The sequence below is a fragment of the Rhinolophus ferrumequinum genome, chromosome 15, assembly GCF_004115265.2.
Source record: "Rhinolophus ferrumequinum isolate MPI-CBG mRhiFer1 chromosome 15, mRhiFer1_v1.p, whole genome shotgun sequence".
In the NCBI taxonomy this organism is placed as follows: Eukaryota; Metazoa; Chordata; class Mammalia; order Chiroptera; family Rhinolophidae; genus Rhinolophus; species Rhinolophus ferrumequinum.
In genome coordinates, this window is record NC_046298.1 from 21,453,028 (window position 1) to 21,476,056 (window position 23,029).

At 41.2% G+C, this 23,029-nt stretch overlaps 1 protein-coding gene across 1 annotated transcript in view; it reads left to right on the top strand.

Moving 5' to 3' along the window:
* The window catches only part of HYDIN (HYDIN axonemal central pair apparatus protein), a 299,173-nt gene that overhangs the window by 103,276 nt on the left and 172,868 nt on the right, over positions 1 to 23,029 (top strand). The window contains exons 14-18 of the mRNA XM_033128646.1: positions 3,691 to 3,926; positions 6,420 to 6,520; positions 8,912 to 9,047; positions 13,355 to 13,519; positions 14,905 to 15,057. Coding sequence (XP_032984537.1) covers positions 3,691 to 3,926; positions 6,420 to 6,520; positions 8,912 to 9,047; positions 13,355 to 13,519; positions 14,905 to 15,057 — 791 coding nt within the window. The remainder of the gene's footprint in view (positions 1 to 3,690; positions 3,927 to 6,419; positions 6,521 to 8,911; positions 9,048 to 13,354; positions 13,520 to 14,904; positions 15,058 to 23,029) is intronic.

The window sequence follows — 23,029 nt, forward strand, 5'->3', positions numbered from 1 at the left end:
TTCAGCCAATAATTTATTTCTTTGGGCCCAAAGGTCCATTTCATAGTTGTACCCAAAGGTCCCAAAGGTCCCTTTCATAGTTAACTGCAGGGTCAGTGAAGCCTGGAAAGGAGACTGTTGGTATATTTTTTCCGAGTACTCATTTTTGAGCTTGAAAGAAGGGAGAGCTTCTGAGGGTGAGTTTTTAGGGACGGCTTCTGGGACTCGTAGATGAGTTTGTTCTGACAATATGTAGTTATGTCTGCATGAAGCAAGCTTGATTCGGATTGATAAAAGACTTGTAATCAAATGGATGTTCCAGTTATTATTTCTTAAGGTGAGCAGTCTATGAGTTCCAGAGGAAGTTAACCTGATCTGATGGACATTAGAACTAAAGGTAAAACTCTTCACCAAAGAATTCCAAGAGCCTCAGAGAGCTTGACCAATTTAGGACTGATAATATTATTTTTGTGCTCTACATTTCCAAAGGATTGTGGATTGTGGAATTCTTGATCCAATAGTTAACAAACTGTAAGATTCTTTATAACTCTTGTGTGTAAGGCTACCATTCCCCAGGGGGGAAAGGTTACAGAGTACAGTTTCTTAGTCACATTCATGGCAGCAGCCTTTCTGTGTAGGGAGGCTCAAATCCATCTAAAGAATGTACAGACAATTGCAAGAACATATTCTTAATTATGTAATTTGTACACAGGCCATCTTTTTTTGAAAAGTCTTCTGGAGTATGATTTAGACCTATGTCCCACTGCACAGTTTTCCTGGCATATGATAGTAGGGACCAGCTACATCCCCACCCACAGAGAAGAATTTTCCCATCAACTCTTGTTCAGAGATTATCTTATCTCTTCTATGATGGGTCCTGTGATGTAAGATTTTGGTCAAAAACCAGCTCCTACTTTGGGGTATATCATAGTTGTGTGCCAAAGACCCTTGAAGTGGACAGAGGATCCTGATTTTGAGGAATGTTTGCTTTCTAAGTGTGAAGCGGATTTTTTTATGTCCAAAATGGATTGTGTGGATGTGTTTATTGATCTCCCATATTCTGATTTATTTCTATAGACAACTACAGAAATACCACCTGTTTTTCACAATGATCTGCCAACACATTTCCCTTTGCTTTGTGGGGTTTTTTTTTTTTCCAAAGATTTTATTGGGGAAGGGGAGCAGGACTTTATTGGGGAACAGTGTGTACTTCCAGGACTTTTTTCCAAGTCAAGTTGTTGTCCTTTCAATCTTAGTTGTGGAGGGTGCAGCTCAGCTCCAGGTCCAGTTGCCGTTGCTGGTTTCAGGGGGCACAGCCCACCATCCCTTACCGGACTTGAGGAGTTGAACTGACAACCTTGTGATTGAGAGCCCACTGGCCCATGTGGGAATCGAACCGGCAGCCTTCGGAGTTAGGAGCACGGAGCTCCAACCGCCTGAGCCACTGGGCGGGCCCGAGATTTTTATTTTACCAGAAAAATTAGGAATCCATTGTCTAAAATATCCCATGTATCCCCAAAAGTCTGTGAAATGTAATTTAATTTTTGGTCTTGGGTATTGCTAAAACAATTTAATACTCTCCTTAAGTAGGGTCCATTCTTTAGTAGAGAGATCATGCTCTAAATAATGTACCACCTTTTGTTAGAATTGACATTTTTCCTTTGCAGCCTAATCTTTTACTCCTAGTTTCTGTAAGTCTTCTTAGAGGCTTTCTAGGTCCTTTCAATATATATGAAAATATATATATTGAATGAGAATCAAATCTCTTGAGAATATTGTCTTTTAAATCATTATTTAAGTACTGGGAGATGTATGAAAGTGCCTTTGTAAAACTCTGAAGCATTCTGGACAAGCAGATTGTTAATTATTCCAAAAAAAAAAAAGATACAAAGTTGTTAAGTTTTTATATACTAGATGCTAAAGAAGGGAGAATAGAGTACTCTGCACTGTAAAGTACTTGCATTCAGAGGAAATGCTACATCGAATAGTATTAGGATTTGGTGCCACCAGAAACCTAGGAATAACATCCATATTAATGACCCTTTAGTCTTTAACAGTATCCTTTTCCTTTAGACTCCTTGATAAGCAATATGGGATATTACAAGTAGTTGTACAAGAAGTTGTTCTATCTAGGAGGTTATAATTGGCTTTACTCCCAGAAAAACTAATAGCTTCATGGAAGTAGTCTGAGCAATGGTTTGAAAGAACCCATCTGAATCTTTATAGGATCTTCTTCCATAATATGTGTACCCTACATTAGAAGAGTGTTTATTCCATAAATGGTCTGAAAATAAGGGTAAGGAATCAATAGTTTCAAGAGTCAATATTGGGTTAGTTCAGAAAAGTCAAATGTAGCAATTACATGATTATGAAACTGACTTTCTAGCAGTTCCTCTGGAATTTCCAAGAATAATCCTTCAAGTGCACTTAATCAGACAATTCTTTTTCCATTAACAATCTCTTTCAAGTAGATTGGCAAGTGCAGTACCACAAAGGAGACATGAACGTGTTTCCTCTACTGTCCTAATGTGTAGACAAAGGCTTCGACATGAGGAGAGAAGTAGATTGGCTCAAAATACCCCCTGCAGTACTGCAGTCGTTACTCCCAGACCAGTTGTATAATGTTGCAGTAGGGTTCAAAGTAGAAAGAGTAGTGTTTGCATCCAGTAGAAATACGCATATTTGTTCTCCTATCATTATAGATAATTCTTGTTCTGAAAGTGGTAGCAGATACACTGGCCACCTAGCGATTCCAAAATCAGATCTCAGTTTGTTGCTTACCAGGCAAGGAGGATCCACATCTCTTAGGAAAGGAACGTGAGTCTCACTGAGCTGAATGTAGGAGGGCTAGATAGAACATGAAAGCGCAGCTTTGTCTAAGGGAGGTAAAAGCCAATGCGTTAGTCTCTGGCTGGCTCAGAAGCAGATCGCAGTTTCTTGGGAGAGGCTATTATTCGGTTTTATGTCATTGACCCTGAGGGCATGAGCCTCAGACAGGTCCAGGATGAGTTATGTAACATCTTAGCAGGCTCTGGGTCACCCAACGGGCAAAACTGCACAGGCTTCTCCTTTCATACATTGGCAAATAGAAAGAGCAAACATGACTCTATTTGGGGGGGATATCTGTATTTCTGTGCAAAAATTAAATGTGAAATATGCTTCTGGAAGACTACTCAGCAAACTGATAATAGAGTCTGCCTCTTGAGAGGGATCTGGATGATGATTTTATGTCTATTGTTGCTGCATAGTAAATGTATAATAAGTATTCATTGAATGAATGAATGAATGAATGAAATGTTTATTTTTTATTGTTATTTTTTTAATAATGTGTTTTATCTCTTTTTTTTTTTTTTTAGTTTTTATTGGGGAATATTGGGGAACAGTGTGTTTTTCCAGGAACCATCAGCTCGAGCTCAAATCATTGTTTTCAATCTAGTTGTGGAGGGCACAGCTCACTGGCCCATGTGGAAATTGAACTGGCAACCTTGGTGTTATGAGCACTGCGCTCTAACCAACTGAGCCAACCGGCCACCCTGAAATGTGTCTATTGATTTACAATTGAAAATAATATCAGGGAGAGTTTTTGTTAAGCAAGTAGTGCTGAATTGCATAGACAGTTCATTTAAGAGTTTTGGCGGTGCTGGGGGAGGTTGAAGTTAAAGGGAGACTATAGTGGGGCTTTTCTTTCTCACCTCATATTTTGTTTTCCAGGGTTTCCTCATACCTTGATATGTTCCCTCAATAATACCTCCTTGGTTCCCATGACCTTCAAACTGCGTGTCCCTGGGGATGGCATTGGCCATAAAAGCATTTCAAATAGTGAGCAGTATTCAGACAACAAAAGACCACCTTGGAACAAGGATGAAGTACCCATAACAAAACCAAAGGAATTCACCATCACTCCCGACTGTGGCACCATTCGCTCCCAAGGATTTGCTGCTATCAGGGTACAGTGTACAGCCTTACAGAACACACAGCCGAGTAGCTGACCTCTCACGTAGCTACTGGGACCACACCGAGGGTTTGCTCTGTATGCCCAGTGTGAGTGGCAAGGAGTGCCTCTCAGTCACGTGGGAAGGTGGGCCTATAAGGAAATAAACCACTGTGGCCAAAGAAACCAGATACAGATAGATTAGGCAAAAGACGTGACCCTGCTCCCGTGGATGTCCATCACTCTAGACATGTTGCCTTCTCCAGGACAGTGGAATGTAGTGATGTCTAGTGAAACCACTGCTCTGTACAGATAATACCCCCATCAGTGCTAATGTGAAAGGATTTACGGACTCAGCGATAATTAGGTCCTCCTTTCCTTCAGACTCAAATCGTTTATACAATAAAGGTCCAGACCTGTGCCATGGATGATATCCAGTTTATTCAGATTTTTCATCTGAATCTGGGCTTCATGGTGAATGTGGATGTGATGTTCCTAATAGCACTTAATATTTAGGTTCACAGCGTGATGCTTTGCTTATAGCTTTGCAGTGCTACCAGAAGAATTATTTCATGGATAACTGAGAAAGGTTTTACTATCCTCTCTCACTTTTTCTTCTCCAAACAGATCCAGACATATTGAAGGCTGCTAAATTGACATGATTTTATCTTTTGGGGGAAAGAAAAAAGAGAAGCCTGAACGGATAAAGACTTTGACTTTCTTTAGTCATTATCTGTGAATATTTAAGTTAGTTAGGGTTTTATCCCCCAAATTTGTTTTAAATGCTTCAGAGTGTCTCGCCATGAATGCACTCATCCTAAAGGGCATTCATGGGAGTTTGCAGCTCTTCCAAGGGCTTCTCCACAGGTCCAGTGAGGTTTGACATCATAGATCATTATCCGTTCTCAGGGTTGCTGTCTCTGTCCATTTGGGCTGCTCTTACACAATACCAGAGACTGGGGGGCCTATCAACCACAGAAATTTATTTCTTACACCTGGCGGCAGAAAGTCCAAGGTCAGGGCGCCAGCTTGGTTGGGTTCTGGTGAAGGCGCTCTTCCAGGTCGCACACTGCTGACTTCTCCTTGTGTCCTCACGTGGTAGAGGGGGCGACAGAGCTGCTGTGGGTCCTCTTTTATAAGGGTACTAATCCTGTTCACGAGGGCTCCACCCTCAGGGCATAAACACCTCCCATTGGCTATGCCTCTGGATACCATCACAGTGGGGGGTAGGATTTCAACATATGAATTTGGAGGGGGGCACAACCATTCAAATCATAGCAGTTGCTAATTGAGACTTTCCCAGGGAGAAGTGCTACTGCAATTAATTAATTTATTTTTTACTTAGTAATGCTCAGCCTACATGTGATCTACCTTTCTTTTTCTTTTTTTGGGGGGCCTCTCCTACACAATACAGGAAGATTTTAGAAGACATAGCATCTATCTAGCAGCCATCTTCCATAACCACTTTTTCTTCTGCCTTCTAACCACAGCTCAGAGACATAAACCAGGGTTAGAGTTGCTTTCGGTGTATCTGCACGCTGGGGCAGCTGCTTCTCTCCAAATCTGACATGTTTTCTTTCCAAATCAGTGACTTCTTTACTTTGTTTTCTCTTTATATTTGGAAAAGATTTCTCCAAGCTTCAGTTTTCCCTCATGATTTGCACTCCAACCACGTCGGTGTGGACTCAAATTTGCATCCAATAATTCCCTTTGCAACGCGAAAAAATTTTAATTAGTGCCTGATACATAATTTATAGATAGAAAAGCCTTAACCTGTGCCAGAAACTGTTTTCTAGATGTACAAGTATCTCTTCCAGTACAAATCATTTGAAAGCAATTAAAAATTGTAACAAGGTTTCAAAAGCCTAAATATAATGTTTCAGAACAGTAAATAAAAACATAGTGTGAAATATACTGGCCAGATATTACCCGTGGGTAGGACTTTCTTTGGAGCTTCCTATTTTTTTGCTCTAATAATGAATATTGGTGAGTAGGAATGGGGGACAAGATTTTGGTTAAAAACAAAAAGACTAGTTGGTTTCTTATGCCATTCTCTGGAATTGACATGATTATTTCATTTATTTTACCTCAAGAGAAATTTAGCTGTAGTGTTTTATCAGTGAATTGAATTTTCATAATTTATATAGCCCAGAGGTACAGGAAACAATTTAAATTGCAATAATTAATAGTTGTTTGATATTGCTCATTCTTCAGGGTCATGTTTTCCCCTTATGCAGGTATATGGCTTCTTTGATACAACCTCCTCAGAAATGAACAGACCTATTGTACTAAACGCCATTTCGTTTTTCACCTGGTCTTTGAAAAAAACTCAGCATGCCCTGGCCCCAAAATGTAACTTGTTCAACTAAAAATGTAAACTGCCATACATCCCACAGTGAAGTGCTTAGAAGCTGCAGTCATAATGTGAGGGTCCCCTGGCTCCTTTCTCCCCTGAGCAGAGGGAGAGCTGGCCTTTCAGAAGAGCAGCCTTGCTCCTTTTTCTTTCCAGGTGACCTTATGTTCCAACACTGTGCAGAAGTATGAGCTGGCTCTGGTGGTGGACGTCGAGGGCATCGGGGAAGAAGTGCTGGCGCTCCTGATCACAGCCAGGTATGGCACTCACCTGCTTCCCTCTCCCCCAGTTTCCCCTGAGCCTCCAGGAACTGCCTCTCTAGAAGGCAGCCCGCTGCTGCAACCTGTTCACACTTTGTTCTGGTTTGTTCTGGTTTCCTAGGAAAGGAGGCTGAATCTGATAGTCAGATGACAAAGCTTTAACACAGCAAAGCACCTTTGATGGAGATGAGAGAAAGGATGTGTTTTGCAGTGTTAAGAATAAGAATGCTCTCTATTTCTGACTTCCTGACTTTCCACGTATATAACTAAAATGATTTTAGCAGGAAGAGGCGTTGCTGTTTTTTATTTTTCACCTTTAAATACAGTCTTCCAGAGTGACGCAGCGGGAAGAGTGGTGCTCACCGTCCTGTGAGGCGAGATCCCCTTAGCAGGACACTTACTATGACTGGAATGCGGCCTGCAAGTGGCCTGAGATGGGTTCTTTTCCAACAATATAAACTCTTCAGAACCATCACCAGCTTCTTCCTTTTTAAACAAAGGCAGCATGGGGCTCGGGTCAGGTTAAGATCCTGGCTTTTTTTGTTGATGTGCCTGCTTGACCAAGTGACAGTCTTTCCATGGATGATGTGTCACCGCCCAATGATGACAGGGATCCTCAAGAAAATCATGGGCCACACTCTTGCCAAAGCAAACAAGTGTCCCGATCTGGGACCCTGGAGTAGGTATATGAACATGCCATCGAAAGGAAATAGAGAAAATCACTTAGTAAAACTCTGATGATGTATCAATTCCTAGAATTTAGGTCTGTCATGAATCTCAGGAAGGTGCACCTTCAAAAAGGTGCAGACATGCTGGTGGATGGGCACCATTTCGTGTGTCCTGGGCTTGGAGGAAGCCAAAGAGCAGCCCTGAAAGAACTTGAAGGTCAAGGCCTTGCCATGATCTACTTAGTATTCCTTCTAAAGACCTAACTGATTTTGTTTGTTTGTTTGTTTGTTTAAAAATAGCACAAAGTCTTTCATCTGGTCCTCTGTGTACCCAAGGTAGCCTTTTTGTCTAGTCTTGCATTTCTTTTCTCTGTGGGTTTATTCTGGTGCTTTCCAGCCTGTTTTCCATGCAGCTATCAATAGGAAAACCTGAATTAAAAAAATTGAAAAAAGGAAGGTCCTGAAAGGCTATGAGTTTTCTACCACGTGTGCTCTGGGACCCCAGTCAAATACTACAAACCCTCTGAGCCACAGTGTTTCAGGTAGTAACAGATTAGCTTTATGAAAGTCACGGGGTCAACTGGCAACTTCTTTTCTCACTAAAAATGAATACTCATCCCAAGCTTTGGGGTTAACAAGACTCATGTCATTACTTTGGTGTAATCTATAGGAACCGCTCAAAGACTCTCAACAGAAGAGTTGCTTTTAGCACTTGCTCCCTAGAGTAATTTTCCCAGAGAGCCAGTAGTGCCGGCTTGCCTTGCTGTGCCCCCTGCCACACGTCAGTTGTCTCCTACTGAGCCCTTCCCTGGCACTGTGCTATGCCCTGCATTCAGACTATCTCCTGTATTTTCCGAAACACCCTAAGAAGAGTCAGTGATGCTAATGGCAGTTCCTAGAATGACCTTCATCTCACCTACAAGCAAAATGGGACTCTGGGAGGGAAAGCAACTTGCGCAGGGTTGTACTCGGAAAGGTCCGTATTTGAACCCGGCTCTGACTGATTCAAACGCCAGTGCTCCTCGCCATCGCACTGTATAGTGACAGGGCAGTGCAGCAGGTCAGACGTTGGGATTCACGGATACAAAATAAGACCCAAGTCACCCAATAATAGGCCAACTGCTCTCACAGGGCTTCAGTTCCTCCCTCTCTGGCACACAACTCTCCCCCCCCACACCACACCCCCTCCACACTGAGCACCATTGTCACAATGCCAGTTCTGGCGCCAGCAGCTGCCTAAGCCTACTGATCCAAGACAGCTGTTCTGCATAGGAATTAGAATTATTACCATTATTTAGATGGGGTGAGCTGTTGCTGCTAGTCCTCAGGGGACTCTGGTCCAAAGTGTCACAGTTAGGACCCCATGCTGGTGGCATTTGCCCTGTTTGCCATGGAAACAGACCCACTCAGGAACTTGTGCTGTGCGGGTCCCTTGCCAAAGGAAAGCCAAATGTGAAAAGCAATGGAAATGTTAGTTATTACCCACCCAAAACAGCTGTTTAATGAGTCCTGCTTCTGGCACTTTTTTTGATTAAAAAGTGGTGGCTGGGGGCTAAGGGAGAGGGATGACAGGAGGAAGATTTGAAAATGATTAATGTAGTTATTAGAGAAAACTATGTGACAGTGACAAATGTGTTTAACTTGGGACTCTGTGTTCTTCATATGTAAACATACTCTCTATTCTTTTAAATGCTTTAATTGAGCTTCTTCCTTTGAGCAGGTGTGTTGTACCTGCCCTCCATGTGGTTAATACAAAGATGGACTTCGGGTACTGCTTCCTGAAGTACCAATATAAGAAAACGGTCCAGCTTGTCAACGATGATGACCTCCCAGGATGCTATGAGGTCCTGCCTCAGGTGAGTTACTTTATCCTTTTTCAGTGTTGATTTTTCCTTCAGTTGGATTTCCTCAATGAGAAAGAGAAATCCTTAAGAGCCTATTCCTGAACACATGACTTTTTGTAATTCTGATTTTTAACACTGGGATAATCTGGGGATGGAGTTGTAAAGCCACAGCTGGATTGCCACCTGCATGAATGAGCAGCTGCAGGTGTAAACAGTTGTTAATTTCCCAGGAAAATTGCCTTTGATAAAGAAATAAAGAGTCAATTAAGCCAACATGCATAAGTTGCACCTGCAAATAATTGACTGTGAATTCACCATGCGTAGGAAATGAGGCAGAGCTAGGAGCCTTCATTTATGTCTGTCTATGGCGGTGACTTGGACAGCTTCACTAAGATATAGTAATGCAATATTTATACATGGAATTTTTGGACTAGATGGCTAGAGATAATATAGGAATTAGAAAGAAGGAGTTTCCTCTTAATGTTGTATGAAATAGATCTGTCCACATGCCACTATACTTAGCTAGGTGGGAGAATAAGCAGTCAAATGCATGTGGATAAAAGATTTTAAAAGATATGTACAGCCTAGAGTAATGGAAGGTGCCTAATGAGATGCAGTTTACCAAGAATGCATTTGGGTTTAAAACTCAGTTCTGTAAGTACAGGAATACTAATTCGTACAAACAATCAAATGGGGGTTTTATTTGACTACAGTTTCAAAATGAGTTAAAAGACCAACTAAGGGCCTCAGAACCAAGGCAGAATTAGGCTACATCAGCTAAAGAAAGGAGATGGCCACTGGTCAAAGCAGTGGCAGAATTTTGTCTTCAAATCTTGACATTGTATTTTCGTAATAGAAACTTGAAAAGAAATGAATCATGTTCAGAGTAACCAGACTGGCAATCTATGTCACCTGGAAATCCAAGTCAGATGAGGGAAAAACACAGTGTTTAATCTGGAACAGACAAGACTCACCCAGGACAAAAAAGCTACCGTTCACTAGTCACAGGGCTGTTATAGAAAAGAGGGAATTCGAGTTATTCTGTGTGCTTCTCTGAGACAAAACCAAAAGCCAAGGGTGGGGGTGACAGGAGAGGACTTTTCTAGCTTTCATATGCTTAACGGCAGAACAAGCTAGCCCTGGCAGCACAGGCATCTGCAGAGCTCGGAGCAGAGCCTGCATCTGGGGTGATGGCGAAGCTATTTCTGCACAGCTGGGCTGGGGAAAGGGTGAAGCACTTGCCTCAAGCACAAAATCTAAGGGGGAGCCACAAAACTCAGTACTCAAGATAAATAGTATTTTCGTGCCACATTTTAAGAAATCAAAACTAGTGCAAAAAATCCATGATAAACAGAATTTCAAAACTTTAGATAAAGACAGAATCAGTATTACTGATTTTCCTTTTGCCTCAAGCTCCAGTAAGGCTGAACAGTGGACTTATGCAGAGGGATGTCGAGTTGTATTAGGCCACGTTAGACCAGAAGGACATTGAGTTACATTAGGGCCACGTTAGACCCGACCAGGCACGGAAAGACCGTGGGTCTCAGGCAGGTGAAACCTGTACTCTCTATCCTCTCGAGCTGCTGTGGCTCTGAGAAGTGTTTCCCAGAATTACCTAAATTTATTTGGCCATGGGGTTTTTGTTTTATTTTATTATTTATTTTTTAAGGAATTTTTGGGGTTGATTTTATTGGGGCTTCTCACAGTGGTTAGAGCCACTCTGTCTTCAGAACAATCACAGCACAGGAACTGCGTCACTGAGACTGCCCAGAAAAGTCTGACCAGCTGAATCTTATTGCTTAAAATACACATATTCCCAATAACTGACATGGTAATGTACCTCATATGAATGTGTTAGCGTTTGCAAATATTCCGACTGTAGCACCCAACCATCCACCAGTCCCTTCCTTCTCATTCACCTGGAAAACAAGACGCATCAAAGCCCCCTGGTCCCCTAAGCACTGCTTCACCTTCCCATTTCCATCTCTCTCCATGCACGGCGGCCTCCTAAAGCAAGGGCCAGACTGTGACCGCTGCAATCAAGACCATTCCTCCGGTTCCATTTTCTTCTTCTCGTATCTGTAGGGTCGGATGCTGCCGTGAACCCAACAGTTAATGCTCAGACCGCTTCTCCAGTCTAACTGGGGAAGGAAACTTGAGAGGGCCAGAATTCATCCATTTGACCAATTAACTAAAGAAGGGTTTATTTTGGCAAGACTTGATCTCCTTGGAGACACTTCAGTGAGTTGTTTGGGATTTTTTTTTTTTTTTTTGAATGGTGGAAGGAAAGGCATCTGTGGTTAATGCGAGCAGAACGGCTGCCATTCAAAGTATATTCACGGGAGAACAGGGCTGGGGGACTCACACACAAAGGGCAAGATACACACAGGTTATCTAAAAAATCATTTGTTCAATATGGATTTTGGTTTTGTAGACCCCAAACACAGATACCCGTTCACCTCGCAGCCTTGGATTTGTCTGCTTTCGTATACATACATATTTTTTTCCTTTCTTACCATGACCTCAATGCTTACCCTGAATCTCATTGTCCAGAGTGAGGGAAGAAGCAGACTCTTCCTGTGGACAGGGCTGGGCCAGGAATGTTAGTTCCGGCTGTTGGCTTGCCCCACTTCGGTGATACCTATCAAAGCTCAACTGGTTATCTGAAGCCAGACCACAGGAAGAAGAATCCTGTGGTCCTGGGCGGCTGCCTGCACCGCCCGCCCTGGACAACCTAGACTCGTTACATAGGCCACAACAACAAGTTACTCACAACGTGGGGCAGCGGGACAGGGAGAGAGCACGAAACCCAGTTTTTCCAAGTGGTCAGTTTTAAAAAACAAGAAAGAAAACCTCTTCAGAATCAAGAGAAAACCCTGTGGGCGAGCCAGACTGTGGGGCTGCCCTCCCTCAGGACCTACCACCTCCTCATTTGTTCATGGAGAACAGACACAAAGGCCCGCAGACTGTGTGCTTGGGCTGGGGGAGCCCTGCTCACCTGTGGGCACAAGCCAAAGCGCAGAAATGCAGACAGCTGCACCTCTGCCCACCACCATGGCTCAGGGTCTCCTGTGCACCCACAGAAGTGCCAGAGGTAGCCCCCACCCACACCAGTGCACAAGACATCTCCTTCTGCTTCCACTGCAGCCAGGCCTTTTGAAGGCCAACTTGGCAAAGAGCCACAAACTTCCCTTTTCCAGAACAGAATTCTTGCCTGCCCACTGGTAAAATTCTTCTTTTTAGCTCACTTTTTTTTTTTTTTTAAACAAAAACCAAAGAGAACCAGTCTGTAGCCGTCCAGAACCCACTGGGCAGGGCTGCTCAAGGACGCACAGTGATACATTGAGGTCGTCACCTGGAATTGGAGAGCAGTAAGCCCCCTACCAAGCTACCACCCAACTACCTGTCAGTTCTCATCCTCCCACAGGATGAGCCCGGTTCCGGCTGTGCAGATACTTGCAGCAAGAGTGACAATCCCTGGGCCTCGGTGGGCTTCCTTCTTTGGACGTGGGAGTTTTAACGTTTTATGTGTGATTGTTGTCATTGCATCAAAGCCAGGGATGTGCTGCAGAACAGGGTTCTGGGCCGCATACGTTGGTAGACACAGGACGACATTCATTCAGCTGCCTATTTCTCCGTTTAAAAAACATGTACTGAGCATCTGTTTGGGGCCAGAAAGTGGGCATGTATTGAGAAGAGGCCCAGGTGGTGTCCTCAGAAGTTTACAGCCTTTGTGTGGTGAAGATGCACACACAGATAGTGCGTGCTATGGAAAAGGACTGCAGGACACTCCCTGGGGACAGATGAAAAGCTCTGACTCTGGAGCACTGGGGATTCCTGAGGAGTATTCTGGATGATTGTGCAGTCAGGCCCAAGGGAGAGAACATTCCAGGAGAGAAAACACAAGTGCAAAGAGTTGGAGGTGGGAAGCAGTAGCATGTGTTCGGGACATCCTAGTGGCCTCTATTGATGTGACACAAAGGAGCCAGGGGTGGGGGTTAAGGCCTGAAGGCGCGGAGGGCCAGGTTATGGAAGGTGGCCATGGGAACTGCTGTCCGGCACTAGTTCTCACTGTGGGTAATATCTGCATCTTGCCGGCTTGTACACTTTGGAGTTGGGGCCTTATGCACACCCCTCTTAACTAAACTTCCTTTTGGCAGAATGGGGTTTGCTCATCCCCACATCCTTGCTTGAATGGTGATGCATTTCTAAAGCTCCTCCATGGACACAGGACACTTGTTTCAAAATAATCGAACGTGTTGTTAATTTCGTACTATGCCGGGGGCTTGCTTACCCCTCTGGCCTGTCTCTCCCACCAGGTAAATGAGGCCTCGCCAGCTGTGTTGCTCTCTAGTCCCAGCCCCTGTGGAATCATCTTGCCACACAGCACCGTTCACATACCTTTGACCTTGGAGACCCAGGTCACTGGGAAGCACAGGTCCACAGTTTACATCTCGATCTTCGGGAGCCAGGACCCTCCTCTGGTAAAAACCAATTTTCAGAATTGCAGTGAAAATTGCTGTACTTCTTACCAAGCATTTCAAGTCTCTGCATTTAAGGTGCACACCATGTTCACGTCTCCTTCAGTTGTTTGTAGTTCTAGAGTTCTACATTTTCACTCCGCAATGGTACAAAACTAGCGGTGTGTTACTTTGGGGATCTATTTACGCATACATCCAAAAGGAGTGGTGTTTTGTAGCACTTGTTCTTAAACTCCTATCAGGAATTTCTCACACACAGTGATGTCTCTGACCCCTCTCTAGTCCTACCAATCAGCATCTCTGAGGGGAGAGCACATCTGTATGTTTAACAACGTGCTTAGCTGTTGCTGGTGCACAGCTGGGTTTGGCCATCACTCACTTGCTGCATGTGGGCTCTGAGATCAGTTCACTCACAGCTCACTGGATCTTTTCCTGTGTATTGACTGGACTCATTGTCCAAATTAACCGACTGAAGCTGGTAAGAGTAGTAGTCTGTCTCCAAGTGTGGGAAGAGAGAGACACGGAAAGCTTTCTGCTGCTTGAGCTAAATCAGAGAATGAATCTTGAATCTTGACAGAAGCTGCCCGACAGGCTATGAATTCCTAGACATTTGGTTTATTTGGGAGCTGGATGATCAGCATACATTTGTTTGAAGTGATTCTGATTACTTAGTGAGTAGAATAAACTAGGATTTTGCTTTTATCTCTTCTATAGAAGATGCCACAGATAAGCCACCTGACTTAGAAAGCAGCATCGCAAAGGCAGGTCAACCCAAAAGGTGCCCCTGGTCCAGGTCCCCTGCCAGCCTACGCTATGCCCACCTTGCAGAAATGCAGCTCTTGGGAGCGTCATTTGCTGAGTGCAGCACTTTATGAAAGAAAAAGAGCCCTTTCCTCAGGCAGACACAGTGCCTGGCTGAGGGCACAGAGCGAGGGGAGCAAAGCAGGTGGATTTCAGTCCCCAGCCTACACGGCTGTGTGCAGTGGATGGCCTGTGTGCCACTAGTAAAGCCACAGAACAGGGCTCAATGCAGCCACTTCCGGCTCTGAAGTGCAGGTCCTTAGCCCCATGCTAAGTATTCTGCAGGCTGGCGTGTGGGCTGGCATGTAGACGACCATTACTCTGGTTTCCCTCAATGCACAGCTCTGAGCTGACCCAGGGAAGCAAGTCATCTTTCCTGGGGAGGAATTCCAGACTGGATTCACAGGTCTGACCAGCCCGGCCAGCCGTCTGTCCCTCTGACCACAGAGTACGAGGGAGAAGGGATGTCCGTTCTAATCAGCACCCTTTTATGCCACTGCTTTTTCATTAAAGGGGTGACTAGAAGCTTGTTTCAAGGCCAGCCGCTTTCAGCTATTCCTGTATACTTTCTCTCTCTGGGAACACAGGTATGTCACGTAAGGAGCATCGGAGGAGGCCCCGTTATCTACGTACATCCCATTCAAGTTGATTTTGGCACCATCTGTGTCCTACAGGACTCCTCCAGGATTCTCAACCTATCTAACCAGTCCTTCATCCCCGCATTATTTCAGGCACACATGGTGAGTAGACTGTGGGACTGTCATGGGATGAAAATACAGCTTCGCCTAAGTCTCAGAGGCAGTGGCCCTAGCTTTGCAACATGCCTTTGAAAACGATCACCAGAAGCAGAGATTTACATGATTCAATTGCATTAAGCTATGCCATTCTCATCCCCAATTCCTCTTTATTAGAATTTGTTGACTAAGAAACACAATATGCATGTAGTTTGGTAAACAAGCATATATATTTACTATAATCTCAGATCAGGAATATGCTAAAGATGCTCACTGAACTGTACTTAAGCCCAGCCCCACACCTCCAGAAAATACCTTTTAAATGTCTCGGTAACTGAAAATGCTTCCATATATTTAATTTGAACCCTTTGGCCACAAATTTGTTGATATGCTCATTCTATTTTTATATTCTCTCTTCCTTCTAGCAATATTTTAATGTAGTTTATAAGGATGTATGAAATACAAGATAATATTTGCCAAAAGTAGAAATTAAAGAAAATAGTGAAACAAAGATAGATACAAAGATAGATATAAAATGGTTATAGAAATGAGTCTTTTGTCTTATTTCTGGATATTTCATAATGACATTTAGATTTGCTAGACTTCTACAAGCTATTTTTTTAACTGAGATAATTTTTATGTGTGCAGAATTTAGGAATTTCTAACCCAGTTATTGAAGTATTCTTGAATTTAGAAAAAGCTTTCTAAATTTAAGTATAAAATTTAAAATAGCAGAGCCCTTCTCCTATCCCCAAATTATTCACATTTAATTGAATGCTAACATTTGGTTTCAACATTTGTCAGATATTTTTCAAAAAAATCAAATATTATTAACTTTATAAAAGTCACCAGAATGAATAGGATCGTAGTTTTCTGCTGACTTGTGACAGCTCCTCAGTCATTGGTCCCAATTAGCAGCCATTTACCATGATCATTATTCCTATTTATTATCATTTGTCATTACTCCTTGGAAAGGCAGCCATTTCCTGTACAGTCACTGCTCTCTTTAATTTTTTGGACACAGCCCCACTCTTGTTCCAGTGTCTTGTGGACCTTGTGTAAAGAATAATGTGCAATAATGTTTAAGGAAAAACCCTACAGAAAAGATGCCTTTGCTAGTCTTTATCCAATTAATTGGTGGAAAGCATGGGATTTGATGGCTTTGGTGGAATTGTTTAGGAAGTGTTGCTTCCAGTCCAGTTTTGTACATATAGAGCTCACAGTGCGGGAGTCGGGGCGGGAAGAGCCAGCCAACCTGTCCAGGGTGATGAGAGGTGGGCACTGGAGGGTCCGAGTGGATTACAGAGGAAGGAGATGGGCAGACACCACAACAATGCTTACTTACAAGTACAGCAACTATTCCCTTTCTCACTGCCTCCCCTTTCGTTCTCAGATATCTCCAGATTTCACTTTTTATGGCAAGTTTTGGTGCATTTCAAGAAACAAAAAATACATGAAGGATCTATTGTTTCTTACTAATATAGTGTATAGATTGAATAACCCAACTAGTTGTTAAAATGGAACTTTTCTTTTCCACAAAGGTTTCATGGTTCCATCTTATGATTCTTTAATATCCTCTTAAGTCAGCAAGCTCTAGTTCCAAGGAGCAAAACGTGTGCTATAAGTGATCTGCTGTAAATGTGTTTGTCTCTCAATTCTCTCTTGGAAAACTGGTGTTTATTGAGTTGATTGCCCTTACAGTAACAAAGTTGTTCCAACTGTAATTCTCATAGGTGAAAATTAAACTCTTTTCATATTTCGATTAGGGTTTGTGATGGATTTCCTAGTAAATACTCTATGTGTTAATGTTATAGAAATTGAATTATACTTAGAAATTAATTACAGTGGAAAGAAATAGAAATATCACTTATTAATTTCAACTTCATGTGCAGTACTGAACCTGCAAATTCATTCTTACAGAAATTACTATGCATTAGGAGTTTCAATTAATAGTTGTTTGTTCCCTAAGCCTACGGCTCTGTACCCAGGTGAGTGAGTGGTGGTCACACATTTATTGCATTTAATTTCTAGATCACTGAGAAATAAGCAGGGTCAAGGGCACATTGTTCATTTCTTCAGTTATTGCTATGAATTCAGGTCTGGAAGTTCTTCTCTTTTCCTTTGGATGCCCTGACAGGAGGGGTCTTTCTTTCTCCTCTTTTGGCTGCCCGCCCTCCCCAGATGCGGCACCCACTGTCAGCCAACTGTCACACTCAGTCTTATGCATGGCACACATGTCAGGGCCAGTGCTGTGGTTAGATTCTCCCTCAGCAAGAAACATCTATTTGTTAGCAGCTGAAGGGGTGGGGAGATGGCAAGCTGGAAGCCCACCTGCACCGTGATGTTGGGAAGATAAATGACACTTAGAGCAATTTTGAATTTCTCAGAAACAGATGCTATACAAAAAAAAAAAAAAAAAAAGACTTTTTAAAAAAACTGAAACCTCAATATCATGTGGAGTGAAGAAACACTGAAGATTATAATTTTTTCTTTCCATTAAAACTTATCTTATCCTGAAAGTGAAAAAAAAAAAAAAGGACTAGTAAAAGATGAGTGTTCTGTGAGCTGTAAGTTCTTTGTGTTGGAATGCCTGAAATATCAGCCTCCCTAAAGGTTTCCCGTGGCTGACTTATTTGGATTAAACTGAAGGACTCGAAACAATAGAGTGAGTCACCTCCAGTTTGGAGGGGTAAAATATATCAGAACATGAAAGGAGAGCACAAAAGTCCCTTTTGGCAAGAATCTGTGGGCTCTGCTTGTACACACAATGCTCCTTCAGCAAGATAGATGCCCCCTTTCTGGGTGACAGCAGAAATGAGGGCAAGAATATGATAGCTTCTTCCCTGGCCCTGGGACCTCAGCCCTGGGCTGGAAGATAGAGGCCTAGTCTGCATGGGTGCCCCTTGCTGGGCGGAGCAAGTGCAGTGCACAGCACTTGTCTGGAAGCATTTGGAATCCTTTCCCTTTTACTCTTGGCTCTAATTCAGTCTCGGGTACTGTTAACTTGAGAACTTGTGTACAAATGTCAGTGACACCTTGGGATTCAGCTGGCACTAAAACATCTTCACAGCGGCCTTCTGCCTCTGATCTGCAGGACAAGCCATTGCAGTTAGATCTTTAGTTTTCAGGATGCAGGATCCAGGAATTCTGATGCCTCATTCAAGCCTGGTTCATTTTCAACATTTATCTTCTTGGTCACTTGTCACAGCCATTCTAAGTGGTGTGTCAGCAATAGAATCACTGGGCTTTCCCATCTCCTTCAGACCCTAAGCCAGTGGGTTATTTCCTCGTTTAAATGGAGACCCCCTTCCTATATTTACTTGTTTATATGTCTGTCTCCTTCAAATGACAAGGATCTCTGCTTTGATTTCCCAGCACCCGGCAGCAGGCTTGGCAATTACGATGATGATATACAATGATGTTAATTATGACTAAGGTTTATTTAGTTCTGTTCGCTACTTTATATGCAGTATTTCATTTACTACGACTCTATGAGAGAAATACTATCATAATGCCCATTTTAATGAGGTAGAGACAGAGGTGCAGACAGGTTAAGTAAATGGCCGTAACCACGAAGTGGCAGAGCCTGGTTCTGACCCCTGGTGGTCTGATTTCAGACACATGCTCTTTTCCTAACTTTGCCTCGTCAGTGGTTATTAAAACGGACCTGCAAAAGGTGAAAGGATTTTGGTTTCATGTTCAGAAAAGACCCTTGAAGTTAGACACCTAGAAGAGCAGGTTTTGCTAAAAGGGCACGAGAAGAAATTAAGGAGCATTTCTGAAATAGACAAAAGGAGCAGATATTCTTCATTTTATTCAGATATGTGGTGAAATGTATATATGCAAATAACCTTCATGATATCATTTTTCAACCATAATTCCTTCAATTTTATATCTGAACTAGAGAAAATCTACTTCCCCCCTTTTTTTATCCTTTGTAATGTAGTATGACAAAACGTTCAGCTCACATATGTAAATGTATGCAAAAATTCTTCACTACTATAACTCTTAAAAGAGGTTTAAATACAAAGTTATAACACATTTTAACAAAATAAATAGACAAACCCAGAAGGAGACTGGCAGGCATTTTATATTCAGACTTTCGGTGCTGGACCCTGTCCATTTTAGGAGATAGTGAAATTGTCGGCATTCTGGAAAGCTCAGATTTAATTTGTAGCAGCTGGTTTGTTGAAATCTGTATCTATACTTCATACACTGCACCATTCCTACACACCTGAAGCTCACACTACAGGTCTAGAACCTAGTCCTGCCTACGGGGCACTTACTGTTCTGGGGAGTTAGTGCTATTTCTCACGGACGAACAATAATTCTGCAAGGCTTTTTGATAGATGATGTTATTAAGATATTACACCCCGTAATGTGTGTGACGAGAAGGTAGAATGAGCTGTTTCTCATCCTTCAGTGGGTAGGTTAGCTCTGCCCTCAGAATGAACCATTTCAAAGGAAGGAAACAGGTAAGGAAAAAAAAAAGAAGGAAAAGGAAAGAAATGGGCATAAATCAGAAACCAACTGCGGTTGTTTCACCTCTTTATGTCCTTTTTGTATTTCTGAAGGTTTTGCAAAATAGTAGATTTGTTTACTAAAACATTTGCAATCTAATCTTTGGTTTTTAGCTCATAGTTAAACTCACGTTGACTATGATTTATGCCATGGCACTTGCTTGTGTCCTCTATATTTCCCCACTCCATTTAGGTTTACAGTGTCCACACTTAACAGATCAGATAACTGAGGTTCTCCGGGCTGCGAGAAGTGCCCAAGGGTACACGATAAAAGAATGGCAGCCACTCTGCTATAATTCACATTTTCTGAATTTTAGTCAGTCCTTTCTTGTTTCATCACAGAAATGTTTGATTCTAGAAGTCGGTGTATATGCAACATATTTTTTAATACAGAAAAATTCAAGAGATACACTTGACACTCAAATCTAATACATGTTAACCTTTCCTACATTTACTTCAGATCCTTTATTTTGAAAAAATCAAATATTAAAGTTGGAAGTCCTTGCAAGTCCCATTTCCTTCTTTCCCCAGAGGCAACCTTATCATGAATTTGATGTGTATTCAAGCCATGTTTTTTATCTTATTACAGGTATATATGTATTCATAAATACTAGATAGTGGCATTTTGTTGCTTCAAAATGTATGTAAGTTGTATTACTGCATGTAACATCTTGCAACTTGTTTTTTAGACTCTAGATTATGTTTCCAGTATCTATTCATGTTAATACATATCAGTCTATTTAGTTCATTTTAGCTGCTGTGTGTATTCCATTTACCAGTAGTATGGGTATTTCTTTGCCTACTAGTTGACAGTTGGGTTATTGTAACAATGCTGTAGTGAACAAAATATATGTCTCCTTGTTTACATATGCAAGATACATATATATATATGTATATATATGTGTGTGTATATATATATATATGTATATATATATATATATATTTTCTACCATTGGAATAGTTGGATCTTAAGACAGGTATATTTTCAACTTCATTAGATATTGCCAAATTACTCTGCAAAGTGATTATATCAACGTGCCCTTCCAGGAGTGTTTGAGATATCTATTTCTCTAGTGGGCTAAAACTTAGTACAGTCAGACTTCAAGTTCTTGCTACTCTGAAAGTTTAATTTGTATTTACCTTATTACTATTGAGGTTGAGAATTTTTTTCATTAGGGTTTCCTCTTCTGTCAATTATCTACTATCAAGAATCTATTTGTAGATGTTCTATATGCATTGTGGATACTAACCCTTTGTTTATAATGGGGTTTTGGATTTTTAAAAGATGTTTTCAATTTTGATGTCAGCTTTATGAATCTTTTACTTTCTTGTGTCTGTTATTTTTACTTGTGGTATAAGAAACATATCCCTGCTCTTCTATTTAGATAGTTTTAGACTCTTATTTTTCAGGTCTTTAATCCAGCTAAGTTTATTTTTATATGTAATGTGAGTGAAGTTTATTTTTTCCATAAAGAAAGCCAGTTGTCCTATTACCAGTTACTTAATAGTCCTTTCATTTCCCGCTGATTTATAATGCTTTCTCTGTTATACTCCAGATCTAATTTGTGCCTCAGTATATTTTTGAGCTTTTTGTTATATTCCATTTATTTACCCCATTGTCAATACCCTCACTGTCGTAAATAGTACAGCTTAATAACAACACTGATAGCTAACACCAAGTACGTACCAGCCTCTGTTCTAAGTCCTTTGTGTGTATTATTTTATATAATTCTCAGCAACTTGATTAGGTGAGTTTTATTATTATCTCTATTTTATTGATGAGGAAAATGAGGCACAGGGATGATAAACAAGTAGTCCAAATTTACACACCTAGAAAACAGACAGTAGAGATGCACTGCTATCATTAGTCTGAATATCTATTAGGATTTATTTTATGTCCTTTAATAACGTCTCACACATCCTTTGTCATCTCTTCTAAGTTCCTTCTCATGAATGTTACCTTATTTTCATTGCATTTTCTAATAAGGTGTTAATCATGTATGGAAACACTATTGAATTTTGTATAATCCATCTGTATCAGCTTTCAATCTTGCCACACTTCTCTTGTTTAATTAGTTCTAATCGTTGGTAAACTCTCACCTGCAGACTTCCTTTCCAGTCTTTATACCTTGCTGCTTATTCTTGACCCATCATATTGGATAGGATCTGTAATGTAGCATTGAATAGTAGAGTAAGGAGAGTGGGCATCTCTGTCTTATTTCTGACTTTAATGAATGAGCTTCAAATGTTACACTTTAAGCATAATATTGTCTACAGATTTTTGGTAAATCCTGTGTCACGTTAAATAAGTTCTCATCATTCCTACTTTGTTATCATGAATATTTGTATGTGCTGAAACTTAATGCATTTCCCATATCTAGTCAGATGATTTGATTTTTCTGCTTTAATCTGTTAATATGGTGAATGAAATTAATAGATTTATTTAGTTGTGAATCACCTTTACATTCTAGGGATGAATCCAACCAGTTATTTATTTATTTATTTATTTATTTATTTATTTATTTATTTATTTATTTGTAAGAGAATACCAATTTATTCAGTTTCTCATTTGAAACCATGGAAGCCAGAAAAAAGTGACATAATATTTATTAAGTACTTACAGAAAAAAAAAAAACACAACTATCAACTGAAAAGTATATATCAAGTGAAAATACCCTTTAGTGACACAGGTGAAATAAAGGCTTTGGCATATAAAGGAAAAGTAAGAGAATTAGCTTCTAGCAAACCTATCATTGAAAAATGGTTAAAGTGAAGAAGTGAACAAAAATAGTGGGATAGGAAACTCCAACCAGTTATTTATTATTTGAGTACACTGCTGATATAATTGCTATCATATTATTTAGAATTTGCATCCGTTGGTTTAAAAATTTTTTTATATTGCACTTTTCTGGGTTTGTATCAAGACTATTTTATTCTTTTTTTTTTTAATTTATTTTTAATTTATTGGGGTGACAATTGTTAGTAAAATTACATAGATTTCAGGTGTGCAATTCTGTATCACATCATCCATAAATCACATTGTGTGTTCACCACCCAGAGTCAGCTCCCCTTCCATTACCATACATTTGATCCCTCTCACCCTCATCCCCCACCCCCCAACCCCTTTACCTTCTGGTAACCACCAAATTACGTTCCCCAGATTAATTTTCAAGCCCGTGGCCATCCTATGGTCACCGATTGCCCTCCAATCCCCTCACCCTCCCCCCCACCCCCCACCCCTCCCGCCCATCTAGCAACCCTCAGTTTTTCCTCATTGTCTCCCAAACTGTTTCTGATTAGTTCATTCACTTATTCTTTTCTTTAGAATCCGCAAATAAGTGAGATCATATGGTACTTATCTTTCTCTGTCTGACTTATTTCACTTAACATAATGTTCTCTAGATCCATCCATGTTGTTGCAAATATATATTTATTCTTATAATAGGAGTTAGCTTTAC